The sequence below is a fragment of the Aphidius gifuensis genome, linkage group LG2 (genome assembly GCF_014905175.1).
Source record: "Aphidius gifuensis isolate YNYX2018 linkage group LG2, ASM1490517v1, whole genome shotgun sequence".
NCBI lineage: Eukaryota > Metazoa > Arthropoda > Insecta > Hymenoptera > Braconidae > Aphidius > Aphidius gifuensis.
In genome coordinates this window covers 6,228,012-6,243,778 of record NC_057789.1, presented here as the reverse complement: position 1 = coordinate 6,243,778, position 15,767 = coordinate 6,228,012, and the positions used below count along the sequence as shown (strand labels likewise).

At 28.5% G+C, this 15,767-nt stretch overlaps 2 protein-coding genes across 2 annotated transcripts; one reads left to right on the top strand and one right to left on the bottom strand.

The window, feature by feature from the left end:
* Window positions 1-785: 785 nt before the first annotated feature.
* LOC122848686 (pyruvate dehydrogenase phosphatase regulatory subunit, mitochondrial) lies at window positions 786-4,281 on the top strand. The gene is made up of 5 exons (XM_044146933.1): window positions 786-985; window positions 1,083-1,344; window positions 1,423-1,963; window positions 2,038-2,221; window positions 2,291-4,281. The coding sequence occupies exons 2-5, from the start codon at window positions 1,097-1,099 to the stop codon at window positions 4,018-4,020; spliced, it is 2,703 nt and encodes a 900-aa protein (XP_044002868.1). The 5' UTR covers window positions 786-985; window positions 1,083-1,096; the 3' UTR covers window positions 4,021-4,281.
* A 2,114-nt stretch (window positions 4,282-6,395) lies between these two features.
* Window positions 6,396-15,752, bottom strand: LOC122848685 (CCR4-NOT transcription complex subunit 1). The gene is made up of 4 exons (XM_044146932.1): window positions 15,186-15,752; window positions 14,554-14,766; window positions 7,207-14,483; window positions 6,396-7,116 (listed from the first exon to the last, which is right to left on the bottom strand). The coding sequence occupies exons 1-4, from the start codon at window positions 15,285-15,287 to the stop codon at window positions 7,038-7,040; spliced, it is 7,671 nt and encodes a 2,556-aa protein (XP_044002867.1). The 5' UTR covers window positions 15,288-15,752; the 3' UTR covers window positions 6,396-7,037.
* Window positions 15,753-15,767: the final 15 nt, after the last annotated feature.

Here is a 15,767-nt window from a genome sequence, read left to right as displayed (position 1 = left end):
ACGTAGGATCATATTATAACCTCTTAAAGAGGCTATGGACGTGGAAATAGCAAAAATTTGCGAAAAGAAATAGTTGAGATTCTTTCGAAGTTACAACACGTTGTCTCATTGCCATTTGTCACTCTTCAGCCACGTGTGAATAATTATTATCAAAGCAACATATTACCAATATATCTTTATAAACAAACAAGTGCATATTAAAGACATATTTTTCCCAAGTAATAATTACTAATAACTTTTCATTAATTATTATTGTTTTTCTAAATTTTAAAACGACAAAATATTATTAATTAATATGAATCATGGACGTCTTGGAGGGTTTGTTAAAATTTCAGTCTTTTCTCGAAGCAAAAGCAATGGAATTAACAAAAATAAATCTACAATGTTATTATCAGTCATATAAAGCAAAAGAAAGGCGAATAATATAAAAAAAAAATCAACATATTTGTTATAAATAGTCCTAGCAAATAGTCCTTTAGTTGTTTTTTAATTGTAATAATTATTGTTTTTTAATTATTAACTAACACCATTGAGTACTGGTTAATTTTTATTTTAACGACGTTAAAAATATAGTAGCAATATTTTTTTTTCTATCAATTATCAAATTTAAAATTAAGACTTAATAAATTAATAAACATAATTTTTAATAAAAATGCTTTGACTTTTTTTCCCTGACTATTATGTAAACAAAAAAAAAAAAAATAACTGACCTACGATAATAAAAAAAAAATATTGCGTTGATCGTTGCTCCACATGTGGCAGTAATAAATAATAATAAAAAAATCATTGTTGTTGTCATTATTAAAATAAGGCAACCATTTTATTTTTTTATTTTTGTTATGTATTCTTATTGTTATAAAATTATGTATTACTAATAACAATTAATAATACATATTTATAAAAGCCAAATGAACTAAAATAAAAAGCCTGTATTTAATAATTAAATAAATATGTGATAAAAAATTTTGATATAATTTTAAAAAAGGTAGATATAACCTACAAAACTTGTTAAAGTTAAAAACAACAAAATCAAAAATATAAATAAATTCATTGTTTAATTTAATATGAGATTATTGTTGCAGGATAAAAATTAAAAATGTGGAAAAGATGTTATGGTTGTTTGAAAAAAGTGCCAAGTATACAATCATCAGTGTCCTTGAGGTCTAGGATATTGTTATCATCATGTCAAATGTCAACAAATATTGATAAATTTGATGACAATTATGTTATTCCAAAAGATGTCAAAGTTGTTATTTGTGGAGGTGGTGTTATGGGTGCTGCTGTTGCATATCATTTAGCAGCTCTTGGTTGGGGTTCACAAACTGTTATCCTTGAAAGTGGCAGGTCAGTTTGTTTATATTTTTTATATGATGATCAAGTTGTTGTTGTTGTTGTTGTATTAATTTATTATTTAATTTAAAGAGTTGGTGAAGGATCAACATGGCATGCATCTGGTTTAATTGGAGCATTTAAGCCAAGTCTTGCACAAGTTAAATTAGCTCAAGATAGTATTTCACTTTATAAAGAATTTGAAAAAAAAGGAATATCAACAGGATGGAAAGAATGTGGTAGTTTATCACTTGCTAGAACAAGAGATAGAATGACAGTATTTAGAAGAATGAAAGCACAATCAGTATCAAGAGACATTGAATGTCATTTGGTAACACCATCAGAAGCACTTGAACTTTGTCCATTATTAAGAGTTGATGATCTTGTTGGTGGTATTTGGATACCTGGTGATGGTGTTGCTGATCCATATAAAACATGTTTAGCATTTATAAATGAAGCTAAAAAAAATGACGTTAGAGTATTTGAAAAATGTCGAGTTACAAAAGTTGCAACACATAATGGAAAAATTAAAACAATTGAAACAAATCGTGGTAATATTAATTGTCAACATTTTGTTAATTGTGCTGGTTTTTGGGCAAGAAATGTTGGTAAATTAAGTGAGCCATATGTTAAGGTTTGTAAAACTTGAATATTTTTTTTTCATAATTATAAAATTAATAAATGTTTTTTTTTAATTTTTAATTACAGGTTCCACTTCATCCTGTTGAGCATCATTTTTTGCATACAAAAGAAGTACCTGGTTTAAATCCAATGACACCAGTTGTTCGTGATCTAGATGGTTATATTTATTTTCGTGAAAATAATGGAAGATTATTAGCTGGTGGTTTTGAACCAAATGCTAAACCAGCATTTGAAAATGGAATAATACCTGGTTAGAAAGTAAATTAATTAAATAACTTAAAATATTTAAAAATAATTGTATTATTATTATATTTTTTAGAAAATATATCTGAAAGAGCACTACCAGAAGATTGGGATCATTTTCATTTTCTATTGGAGCAAATACTTTTACGTGTACCAAGTCTTGGTGAAGTTGAACTTGAAAGATTATGCAATTGTCCTGAATCATTTTCACCAGATTGTAAATGGATTGTTGGTGAAGCACCAGAAATATCAAATTATTATATTGCTGCTGGAATGAAAACAATTGGTGTTGCTGCTGCTGGTGGTGTTGGTCGTGCAACAGCTGAATTAATAACTAAAAATTCAACATCACTTGATATGTATGAACTTGATGTATCAAGATTTTTAGGTCTTCATAATAATCGTAAATTTTTACGTGATCGTGTTAAAGAAGTACCAAGTATGCATTATGCATTACAATATCCAAATATTGAATTTAAAACTGGTAGAAATTTACGTATGTCACCAATATATCCAAAATTAAAAGAAGCTGGTGCTGTATTTGGTCAAGTTATGGGATATGAAAGACCATCATGGTTTCAACGTGATAAAGATGATGATGTTGATTCAATTGATTCAATTGATGGTTCACAAACATATAAAATTGCATATACAGATACATTTGGTAAACCACCATGGTTTGAACATGTATCACAAGAATATTCAGCATGTCGTGAAACAATTGGTATTAGTGATTATTCATCATTTACTAAAATTGATTTATGGTCAAATGACAATGAAGTTGTTGATTTATTACAATATTTATGCTCAAATGATGTTGATGTACCAGTTGGTAGTATAATACATACTGGTATGCAAAATAATCGTGGTGGATATGAAAATGATTGTAGTTTAGCAAGAATATCTGACAATCATTATATGATGATTGCACCAACAATACAACAAACAAGATGTAAACATTGGATTAATCGTCATTTACCAAGTGATGGATCAGTTGCTGTGTCTGATGTAACATCAGCATATACAGCAATATGTATAATGGGACCAAGTACACGTCCATTATTAGCTGAGCTAACAGACACAGATGTTAGTCCAAAAAATTTTCCATTTTTTTCATTTAAAGAACTTGATGTTGGTCTTGCAAATGGCATACGAACAATGAATTTAACACACACTGGTGAATTAGGATATGTATTATATATACCAAATGAATTTGCATTACATATTTATACAAGACTCATTGAAGCTGGTGAAAAATATAAAATAAAACATGCTGGTTATTATGCAACACGTGCACTTAGAGTTGAAAAATTTTATGCATTTTGGGGACAAGATTTAGATACATTTACAACACCATTAGAATGTGGTCGTGCATGGCGTGTTAAATTTGATAAAGATATTAATTTTATTGGACGTGATGCATTATTAAAACAACGTGATAATGGTGTACGAAGAAGATATGTACAGTTATTATTAATTGATCATGATTCTGATTTTGATACTTGGTGTTCTGGTGGTGAGCCAATTTATAGAAATGGTAAATATTGTGGTATGACAACAACAACTGGTTATGGATTTACATTTAAAGCACAAGTATGTTTGGGTTTTATTGAAAATATTGATGACAATGGTAATACAAGAGAGGTATCAAATGAATATGTACTTGAGGGTGATTATGAAATTGATGTTGCTGGTATAAGATATCATGCTAAGTGTAATCTTCATAGTCCAAATTTACCAACTAAATTTCCAGATTCAGAAAGAGATTCTTATCATGCAACGAGAGATCATTCAACATCTCGATAATATTATTTTATTTTTGTTTTATTATAAATAATATATTTTTATCTTTATTAACTTTTTTTTTTTTATTTTTATCAACAAATTAAAATAGTGCCATTTTTATTATATATATATTATTATTATTTTTATCAATTAGTTTATTCTTGGAATGCAACTGGATTTTTTCTTTTTATAATTGAAAATATAACGAGTGTATTTTGTTGATGATTAAATTCTGTAAATAATATTTTTTTAAATAAAGAATAATAAATAGTTGATGATGATCATGTTTATATATTTGTAAGAATTCAAGAAAATATATCGACAAATATTAAAAACGAAGAATTGGAGAGAAGGTATTTATCTAATAAAAATACAGAATACCTCCTCGCTCGTTCTGTGATCCTATTACAAATAGTCAGATTTGTAGAAACGTTCTGAAGACTGACGATAAAAAAAGACACATAATGATTAATTCAATAAATACCTCTTCGCCTGTTCTATGATCCTATTAAAAACTTAATGTCGCCACTAATTTTTTTCTTATTGAATTTTAAAAAATAAAATTTATTTTTAAAATATCAGGAGAGCAGGTAACACAGGAGGTGAACTAGAAATAAAATAAAATACCTCTTTGCCTGTTCTATGATCCTGTTAAAAAATTAATGTCGCCACTATTTTTTTTCTTATTGAATTTATAAAAGCAAAATAAATTTTTGAAATATCAGGAGAGCAGGTAATGCAAGAGGTGAACTAGAAATAAAATAAAATACCTCCTTGCCTGTTCTATGATCCTGTTAAAAAATTAATGTCGCCACTAATTTTTTTCTTATTGAATTTATAAAAATAAAATTTATTTTTGAAATATCAGGAGAGCAGGTAACACAGGAGGTGAACTAGAAATAAAATAAAATACCTCTTTGCCTGTTCTATGATCCTGTTAAAAAATTAATGTCGCCACTAATTTTTTTCTTATTGAATTTATAAAAATAAAATTTATTTTTGAAATATCAGGAGAGCAGGTAATGCAGGAGGTGAACTAGAAATAAAATAAAATACCTCCTTGCTCATTCTATGATCCTGTTAAAAAATTAATGTCGCCACTAATTTTTTTCTTATTGAATTTATAAAAATAAAATTTATTTTTGAAATATCAGGAGAGCAGGTAACACAGGAGGTGAACTAGAAATAAAATAAAATACCTCTTTGCCTGTTCTATGATCCTGTTAAAAAATTAATGTCGCCACTAATTTTTTTCTTATTGAATTTATAAAAATAAAATTTATTTTTGAAATATCAGGAGAGCAGGTAATGCAGGAGGTGAACTAGAAATAAAATAAAATACCTCTTTGCCTGTTCTATGATCCTGTTAAAAAATTAATGTCGCCACTAATTTTTTTCTTATTGAATTTCAAAAAATAAAATTTATTTTTAAAATATCAGGAGAGCAGGTAATGCAGGAGGTGAACTAGAAATAAAATAAAATACCTCCTTGCTCATTCTATGATCCTGTTAAAAAATTAATGTCGCCACTAATTTTTTTCTTATTGAATTTATAAAAATAAAATTTATTTTTGAAATATCAGGAGAGCAGGTAATGCAGGAGGTGAACTAGAAATAAAATAAAATACCTCTTTGCCTGTTCTATGATCCTGTTAAAAAATTAATGTCGCCACTAATTTTTTTCTTATTGAATTTATAAAAATAAAATTTATTTTTGAAATATCAGGAGAGCAGGTAATGCAGGAGGTGAACTAGAAATAAAATAAAATACCTCCTTGCTCATTCTATGATCCTGTTAAAAAATTAATGTCGCCACTAATTTTTTTCTTATTGAATTTATAAAAATAAAATTTATTTTTGAAATATCAGGAGAGCAGGTAATGCAGGAGGTGAACTAGAAATAAAATAAAATACCTCTTTGCCTGTTCTATGATCCTGTTAAAAAATTAATGTCGCCACTAATTTTTTTCTTATTGAATTTTAAAAAATAAAATTTATTTTTGAAATATCAGGAGAGCAGGTAATGCAGGAGGTGAACTAGAAATAAAATAAAATACCTCTTTGCCTGTTCTATGATCCTGTTAAAAAATTAATGTCGCCACTAATTTTTTTCTTATTGAATTTTAAAAAATAAAATTTATTTTTGAAATATCAGGAGAGCAGGTAACACAAGAGGTGAACTAGAAATTGTACAAAATACCTCTTTTCCTGTTCTATGTTCCTGTTAAAAAATTAATGAAGATAAATATTCTTAAAAATACCAAATACCTCTTCAGTCATTCTATGTTCTTGATACAAATCCACAACGTTTCTCTCTTAAAAGATCAGGCTAACAGAAAACCGAATTAAATCAATAGAATGCAGGTTTCATTAATAAAAAATAAAAAACATATATATTTTAAACAATTTTTATTTTTTAGTTTATTTTATTGAAACACTTTTCATTTATCTTAATTATCTAATTCTTATGCAAGTATGTATATCTACATATAATTTGTATTTTATACAGTTACCAGTTAAATATTTTTTTTAAAAATATCAACATATCAATTGTATCATTAACTTCATACTCTAATTATCACTAAATGTTTTTTTTTTTTTTTTTTGTTATTTTTTCTTTTTTTTTTTTTTACTTTTTAATTTACAACTAAAGTCACTCAAACTTACAAATCGATATAATTATTATTGTTACTTATTGTTTCGTTTATCCGCATTGAAAATGTATATATATATAATAAATTTGAACAAAAATAAATTTAATAATATTACATTAAATTAAAGGAAAAGAAAAAAAAAAATTCGATTTCTAATTTAATTTAAAAAAGAAAAAAAAAAAGTTATACACACTTATAGGCGTAGTTAAAGAATTATTTTTTTTTTTACATGAGTAGCTAAATTATCTAATGAATATTAATAATGTATTATATATAATAATAAATGACAACCGAATAATATAGAATTTTTAAAAAAATGAAAAAAAAAAAAATAGTTATTCGTGACTGGGAAGAAAAATAATTGAACCTTTTTTGTCGTTTCTATCACTCTGGTAATTCAGGCTCAGGTGTTGGTTGTACTTGTTTTTGAACCATGCAGGATCTTGCAACTGATTCAAAGAGTCTGTAAAAAATAAATGATAAATCAATAACAGCAATAATAATAATAAATTGAATGTTTAAGTTGATAATAATAATAAAAATATAAACGTACTTTTCAATTTCTGGTGCACAATGAACAAACTCATGTGTCCAAAATTTATATGTTGGATTTTTAATAAGTTCAATAAAGGTAATAAGTAAACCCCATGGATGTGGTCTATTAACAATAAGACGTTCCAACAAAACACGTGTTATTTGTTCTTGTATTGCTTCAGTATTAGCTTCAGCAAATAAATACAATAATGTACAACTAAAATAGTGTGTATGACTATTTGGATAACGTAATTGATTAGCAATTGCATTTAAAAATAAATAACGTCCTTCAGTATCAAGATCAACAGCTAAATTTTGAAATATATCCATTGGTGCTGAATGTGCAATTGTTGACATATTTGGTGTATGTCCCTTGTTACGTATAAATGTTATTGCTTGTGTACCAACATAAAGTACAAGTGCATTCATTAATTGTATATCATAACGCATACCAGCATCATGTGATACTTGTAAATAACTACGTATACCAGATAAAAATGTAACAGGTGCACGTGCTTTAAAATATGAATCAAGTTCTTTTTTAAATGTTATTGGCACAATCATTGATGAAAAATTTGTTAATACACGTGGTGCAACTGCTATTTCTTGTAACATATCAACTTTTAAATTTGGTGTAAATGGATCTGGTAATCTCATATTTCTTGGAAATGCACTTAATATTAAATTTCTCATTTGTATACAATTTGGTGGTATAACATCACAAAAACCATAATGATAATCACATAAAAATTCTGGAAAATCATGTAATAATACCAATAGCACACGTAATGTACCTTTATAAAGTAATGTTACTGGTTTAGCAAGTTCAGCATTACGTAAATATGGTGCTAAATATTTAAATAAATCAATTAATAATTGTGCATACATTCCCCAACATTTTTGTTGTGGTGTTATTGCCAACATACGTCCAATAAATACACGATGTGATACAAGTTCAAGCCAAGCATAACAAAAACCAGATGCTTTTGCTGGACGTAATATATGTAATGTATGACAAAATGCTGTTAATACTTGATAATTAACAGCTTCAAGTACTGGCTCAGGTGCACATAATTCCAAAAATAACATAATAAATATTCGATGATATGGTAATTGTTGAAAATCAGTACCACGCATTTCATGATCTTGTAATAATACACCAGCAACAATACCCAATACTTTATTTAATAAATTAATTTTAGTATGTGTATTTGTTGCATCACCAGAATGTTTAACAAGTAATGCAACAAGACGTACAAATGCATCAAGTGTATGAAAACATTTTGCACGTATTATTGATGGTGCTGCTGCTGGATCAGCTAATGCACGATAACACAAATCAACACTCATTTGTGTACTTAATTTAAAAAAACGTGTTATTAAATCATCTGTTTTTAGTATACCATGTATATTCATTTGTTGTACAAATTGACCAAATGCTCTTGTTGGATCACGTGCATTTGCTGGACTATGATGTAAAGTAACCCATTCACGTAATAAAAATTCAGTTTTTTCCATGAGACCTGGTGGATCATCAAAATCACGTGCTCTTGCTTGTAATATACCAGAATGTATATGTGCTGTTGGTCCAACTGGTGGACGATCAGCAAGTACTGCTGGATCATGATTAATACGTAATGATTCAATTAAATTTGTTAATCTAAATAATGATATACCCTCTGGTGGTGATCTATGATGTGACATTCTAGCTAACATTTCAATTGTATTATATAAATCAGATTCAGTAACATGTATTGTTTGACGTTCATCAACTAAATATGTACTAACAAGTTGCATTGCAAATGCAGTTGCCATTGCACTACCAGTATCCATTGATTGTGCTAATGATAAATCAAATTGTAAAAAGCTTATTAAATGTGATCTTATTAAACAATCAACAGCCTCAAAATTAAAACGATACTCATCACGACATTCAGTTAAACATCTTGTAACATGTTTATTTGTCCATTGCATACCATATGCACGTGGATCTTGTAAACATTTTAAAATTCGTAAATGTAAATCACGTATTCTTAATGCTATTTCTGATTCCATAATACCACTTGTTAATGATTGTAAATCAAGTATACATTCAACTGATTTTTTTAATAATGCCATTGCTGCACCAGCATCACGTGAACGTCTTGTTATCATTAATGATTCAAGTATACTATGAAGTGATGCTTGTTGTTGTGGTTGTGGTGTTGGTCCCATTGCCGTTAATAATACATCAACATCACCTGCTAATTTTTCTAACATTGTACCAATTTCATCATTATTAACTGCTGATGGTACTGATACTGGTGCTACAGCTGTTGATGATGCTACTACTGTTGATGATGGTGGTACTGCTATTGCTGAATTTGGTGGTGGTGGTACTTGTTGTTGTAGTTGTTGTTGCTGTTGTTGCTGCTGCTGTTGTTGTTGTTGTTGCTGCTGATGTGGCTGTGGTGGTGGTGGAGGTGGTGGTACTGCTGAAGCTGCTGCCGCTGCAGCAGCATAAACAGCTTGTTGTGATGTTTGTTGTATTGGTAGTGTTGTTGAATTACCAACTGGAAATGATGCAACACTTGATGTATCTGTTTTTGGTAAATATAATGCTTGTGCATCTCTTTCTGATAATGGTAAAAAACCAGGTATATTTCTTGCAAATTCTTCATAAACAATCATTTGTTGTACAGTTATACCACCAGTTTTAAGACGTATTTGTTCAGGCATTCTTTCAGCTTGATATTTTGTTAATTGATCATAATATCTACGTCCTTCTTGTTTAGCTATTTTACGTAATTCAATATCATTTAATAAACGTTTATCCATTTCTGGTATAGCTTTTTCAACAGCTGTTTTTTGTACAAATGTACATGCAAGTTCCATATTATCTGCAGCAATAATATTTGCTGCTTGTTCAGCAATATCTTTTAATTGTGGTGTTGCTGTTGCTGAACTTATAAATGCATTTTTTAAATTTGTACTTATTGATGTTAATATTTGATCACGACATGTTATCATTGCCATACCAGCTGTTAAATTACGGACCATATTACGACCAGCAATTCTCATACGTGTTTCTTCATGATCAAGAGCAAAATCTTTACGTATTATTTGTTCACTTGTTGTTAATGCTATTTTAATTGAACGATCAACAACTGGATGTATCCATTCTTGTATTGCACGTTCAATTGAAGGACGTACAAATTGTTTCATATGTGGATGACTTTGCCAAAGTGGCAATTGACTATTGATGCTTATGTGTGGAGCAATATTTGCAATATTACTAACATTTATTTCTAGATAATTAAAACGTGGTTCTGGTGGACCAGTTGGTAATGATGGTGTAGTTGATGCTGGCTGTGAAAGTGATGCTTGTTGCTGCTGTTGTTGTTGCTGCTGCTGTTGTTGTTGCTGTTGTTGTTGTTGCTGTTGCTGCTGTTGTTGTACAATTGGTACTAATGATTGTGATCCAACAAGTTCTTCCATTGTTGATGGTTGAATTGATGCTTGTTGTGGTTGTTGTTGTTGTTGTGGTGATTGTTGAATTACTGCTGTTTCTGATTTTTTATTTAAATGTGATAATTGATACTCAAGATTTCTCAATTTTTCTGAATCTTTTAAATAAACAATTGGCTTTAAATCAGCAACATCAATACTTAAATTTTTACACAATATAACAATTTCAAATTTAAGATTTAATTTTAAATCTGGTTCTTGATGAAGTTCAGCTAATGTATTCATAATAGCCATTGTCCAAGGATTTGGTGGTTTAAAAACTTTACTTTTAGCACAACTTTCAAGTACTTTTGCTACAAATGGAACAACATATAATAATTCTTGTTGTCCTTTATGATATGCCTCAACTAAAAGACTCTTTAAATCAATGTCAATTTGTAATATTGGTTTATTTCTTCCCAATGTCAACATACCTAGCCAATGACCAAGATTTTTTAATAATGAACGATCAGAAAAATTAGCAATTCCCTTATCACTACGAAGTAAAACTTTAATATTTCTAAAAGTTTCACGTGTAACCATTCTTGTTATTTCTGGTACTTTAAGACAATCCAAAAAATTTGAATATAATACATGAAAATTAAGCTCAATACTTGCACGTTTCATGACAAGATATTGTGCCATCCAAGGCCAATATTCTTCAGTTACAATATCACGTATTTCATCACATTTTTGTTGTAAATTAAGTTGACTTAAATTATTAAATATAAATGCTGTTTTATCTTGTAATGTTTCTGGTGGTGGAGTTATTTTTTCTTCTTTATCAGTAGCAACTAATAATGTATCAATATTTGTTGCATTTGCAATTGATGGTCTAGTTGATACTGTTGTTGCTGATGATGATGATGTTGTTGTTAATGATTTAATTTGTGTTGTACTTGTTGTTGTTATTGTTGTACTTGTTGTTGTAACAGCTTTATATGTTGTTGTTGATGATGATGATGTTGTTGTATTTGTGCTTGGCGTAAGCATTGTTGCTAAATTTTTAGGTAAAACTGGTCCTTGTGGTCTTGTTGGTGGTTCTTGTGATTGTAAACCAAATTCAACATAATCAATTAAATGTTGTGGAAATTTATTAAAATTTTGTATTGTTCTAACATGTTCACAATAAGTTTGATATTCTTTTAATTTAGTTTTAAATCTGTCCAATGCAGCAATACCAAAATAATACATTTTACTATTATCAGGTTTTCTTAATGCATCTAATACAAATCTTAATGCAAGTCCAAGTGTCATATAATTATTAACTAATCCTTTTTCAATAATACCACCAAATAATTGTGCTGTTATATGAAGTTCTCTATCTGGATAATCAGGAAAAAATTTATATTCTTCAAATAAATTTCTAAGCATACAATGAAATACATCACGTTCACGTTTTATTGTTGAGTCTTGAAATTTTTTTAACATTTCAAGTACTTCATCAATTGATAATGTTGGATGTGGTGGATGATTATATATTAATTGAAAATAACTATTAGCTTCATCTTCCATTTCTTTTGATAAATTTTGTGGTATATCAGGAAATAAATTTGATGTATCAGCTAATCTTGATGATTTATCAATATTTGTTGGTGCACCTAAACGACCAAGTTGTCCAGTTAATGTTGTTGAACCAGATTGTATAACATTTTGTCCTTGTGTACCAACTGGTCCACCAGGATGTAATTGTGATGGTAATGCTGGTACCATGGGAAATTGATTTGGTGATTGACCCATTATTCTTGATGGTGAACCAGGTGCTGTTACAAGTGGACCAAGTACACCAGGTAAATTAAATGCTGAATTACTACCAGGTGGTCCTAATGCTGATCCTAAATTCATTGTTCCAATATTTGTTGTTAAATTACAAAGTGTATCAACTGTTTTTGTTGTAAATAATGGATTTGTTAATTTACCACTATTAAATGGATCAACTAAACCAGGATGACGTAATACACCTGGTGGTGGTAATGGACGTGTTATTGTATTTTTACTTAACATTAAATTACAATTTTGTACCATTGTCATAATTGTTTCTGAGCATTCTTGTGTTAAATTACCAGCAAAACTTTGTAAACATGCTAACATTGTTGTTATTGTTTCTTGTGGTAATTGACTTGCTTTTGGCACTGTTGAATCTTCTTTAATATTTGGATTAATAATTTGTGGACATCTTTTTTGTAAAAATTTAATACATGCTGTTATAAATGCTTCACCATTATCACGTATTTTATCTGTTAGCCATTTTTCAAGTTTTAAATATTCACGTCTTGATGCTAAACATGCTAAATCAATAACAAATGAAAATGATTGTAGTCCAAGTAATGGTGATAATGCTTTTAAATCTTGTGCAACATCTAAAATTCTTGATAATCTTGTTTGATCATGATCACCACGTGAATACCATTCACTCATTGAATGCATAACAATACCTTTTATTTTACCATTATTAACATGCCAAGCATTATGTAATATTACTGTTGAATTTGGATGATTACCCAAAAATAATGGCATTAATTTTGTTAATAATTCTTGACGTAATATTGTTATTGGTGGATTTATTTGTAATAATGCTAATGTAAGAACATCTGGACAATGTTGAATTGGCCATTTATATATTTCATGTACTGGTCCATATAAACCACGTTCAGCCATATGTAATAATAATTCAACAACATTAAGTGATCTCCATGTTTGTGCTTCTTTACTATCACTTTCTGGTGCTGCTTTTAATGCATCAACAGTTACTGAATGATATGGATAATCAGCAAAACAAAATATATCTGGATTTTGTAATATTTGTTGAATTAATGAAAATTGTCCCTCAACATTATCCCAATGACGATAAAATAATTCAACTGGAAACATATCAAGTGGATAACCTTGAACTTGAAGACCCAATCTTAATCCAGTTATTAATAAATTTAAACCTTGACGATCTTTTATATGAAATTCTGCATGATCAAGTTTAACAATAACTTCATTCCATGATAATGTTGATTGTATATCTTTTAATGTTTGTATAAAAATTTCAACATTCCAAGTTGTTGCTGGTGTATTACCATCATTTGACTTTTCTTTATTATTACTATTATTATTATTATTATTACTATTAGTATTATTACTACTATTACTATCAGTATTATTATTATTACTATTAGCTGATGTATTATTACCCCAAAATGTTTGTAAACCACCAGCATCATCAAGACCACTACATGTTCTTGCCATATGTGCTAATACACGAGCAGCAGCAAGTGGTGATATTTCTCTAGCACCAAGATTTGCAAGTGCTGTTCTACATTCATCAACATTACTTGTAAATCCATAACCAAGTTCCATGATGAGTTCGACAAGCGAACCACCATCCATTTGATTTGATGCCATTATAAATTCTTTATTAACGTGAGGTGTTTCCCCGTCACCTGGATATAATAGTGGTGCAAGCACCACTGGTACCAGTCCACGGGGAAAATCACGACGTAAAGTTTTTAAAAATTTTTCTTTAGATTCAATTGATAAACCAAATGTATTTTTATCAGCAAGTGTTTCTGATAATATTAAATGTAATACTTCTGGTGATGAATCGTGTAAACCTTCTTCTTGTTCTTGTTTACTATTATTATCTGAATTTAAATAATTTTTTATTAATTCAGGCAATTGTTTGTGAATTTCTTCAAGTGCAAATTCACGTAATTCACTGTGTTCTGAATGACGTAAAACTATTGCAAATACAACTTCTTGAACAAGTGTTAAACCAAGTACACGACGTAAATTATTAAAAAATTTTCCAGATGGTTTAAGTGTCTGTAATTATTAATAGAAAAAAAAATAATTAACCTATAAATATACGGATTTCAGTTGATTATTTTTTTACCTGTTGTTGATGCAAAGGATGATCGATTGCGTATGTTATATTTGATACTAATGATGGTTTTCCCAATAAATTAATACACTCTTGTTTTAATAGCTGTACTTGATAATAATCCTTGGCATTAATTGATGGTGGTTCACCAGTTGAAAAATCAACGTGAGAGAACAAACAGCGCAGCAAGTGTCTGTCCGCCTCTAGACCTTTCCACCGTACTAACTATCAAAAATATTTATAAATAAAAATTTATTAATTAATCATATCAACGAAAATTGCCACGTTATTAGTTTTCAATCAATAAATTTTAAACGTATTATAAAGACAAAAAAATAATAATAATAATAAACCGGAAGAAACAATTTTATCATTAATAAATTAAAATTTTTATTTATTTTTTTTAAACAAAAATATCATGTGATTAGTTTAATTAAATGAGCAATTTATTTATCATTTTATATTGTTTATTTTTAATTTAATAAAAAGAAAATTCTCAGCATATGTTTGGACATTAAAAAGAAAAAAAAAAAAGAGGGAGAGATCTTCAAAAATGGACAGCATTTTTTTTTTTTTTTATTTTCACAAGTAGAGAACAATAATGAGTCAACAAAAAATAAATAATAATAATATTGTTAACTTACAACTGTTATTTCCTCCGAGCTTTCTCGATAATTTTGTTTATTTAAATTTGCAATCAAATAACTTATTTGTGACAAAGTAAAAGATAACGAGTCCAGGTTCATAGTTCCATGAATCCGACCTCGAAAGCTTCAAACGTGTTTGAAGCTTTCTTCGGTATTCACGGTTTGCCTCCCCGTACAATATTGTCCTCGTTAAAAGCATGTAAACTACATTTGCACAATCCTACGACCAACATCGGGGATTGATAATAATTTTGTTGTAATTATTTTGCAACAGTTTATTTGCCTTTTTTTTCTCTCTTCAATTTCTTAACACTGTTGAATTAATTTTGAGGTTTACGTCACGATCAGCACAATGAGTATCTCTTTTTTTTTCAAGAGAGAAAGAAAAAGAGAGAGATCGAGAGAGAAAAAAAAAGAAACAAAGATACTTTTAATAATTGTCTAAAAGTTAATATTTTTTTTTCAAAATTTATCAATATTTTTAATTGTTTGTTTTTGCACAATTTACACTATGAGTTTATTTTTTTTTTAACTTGTTCTTTTTGTTGAAAAGAAAAAAAAAAAAAAAACTTGGTCGAC

Coding starts and splice junctions, on each gene's coding strand:
- LOC122848686 (XM_044146933.1), top strand. CDS start 1,097: ATGTGGAAAAGATGTTATGGTTGTTTGAAAAAAGTGCCAAGTATACAA. Junction 1,964..2,037: donor TAAGTGAGCCATATGTTAAG/GTTTGTAAAACT, acceptor TTTTAATTACAG/GTTCCACTTCATCCTGTTGA. Junction 2,222..2,290: donor TGAAAATGGAATAATACCTG/GTTAGAAAGTAA, acceptor TATATTTTTTAG/AAAATATATCTGAAAGAGCA.
- LOC122848685 (XM_044146932.1), bottom strand. CDS start 15,287: ATGAACCTGGACTCGTTATCTTTTACTTTGTCACAAATAAGTTATTTG. Junction 14,767..15,185: donor GCTCGGAGGAAATAACAGTT/GTAAGTTAACAA, acceptor TATTTTTGATAG/TTAGTACGGTGGAAAGGTCT. Junction 7,117..7,206: donor TGTGCACCAGAAATTGAAAA/GTACGTTTATAT, acceptor TATTTTTTACAG/ACTCTTTGAATCAGTTGCAA.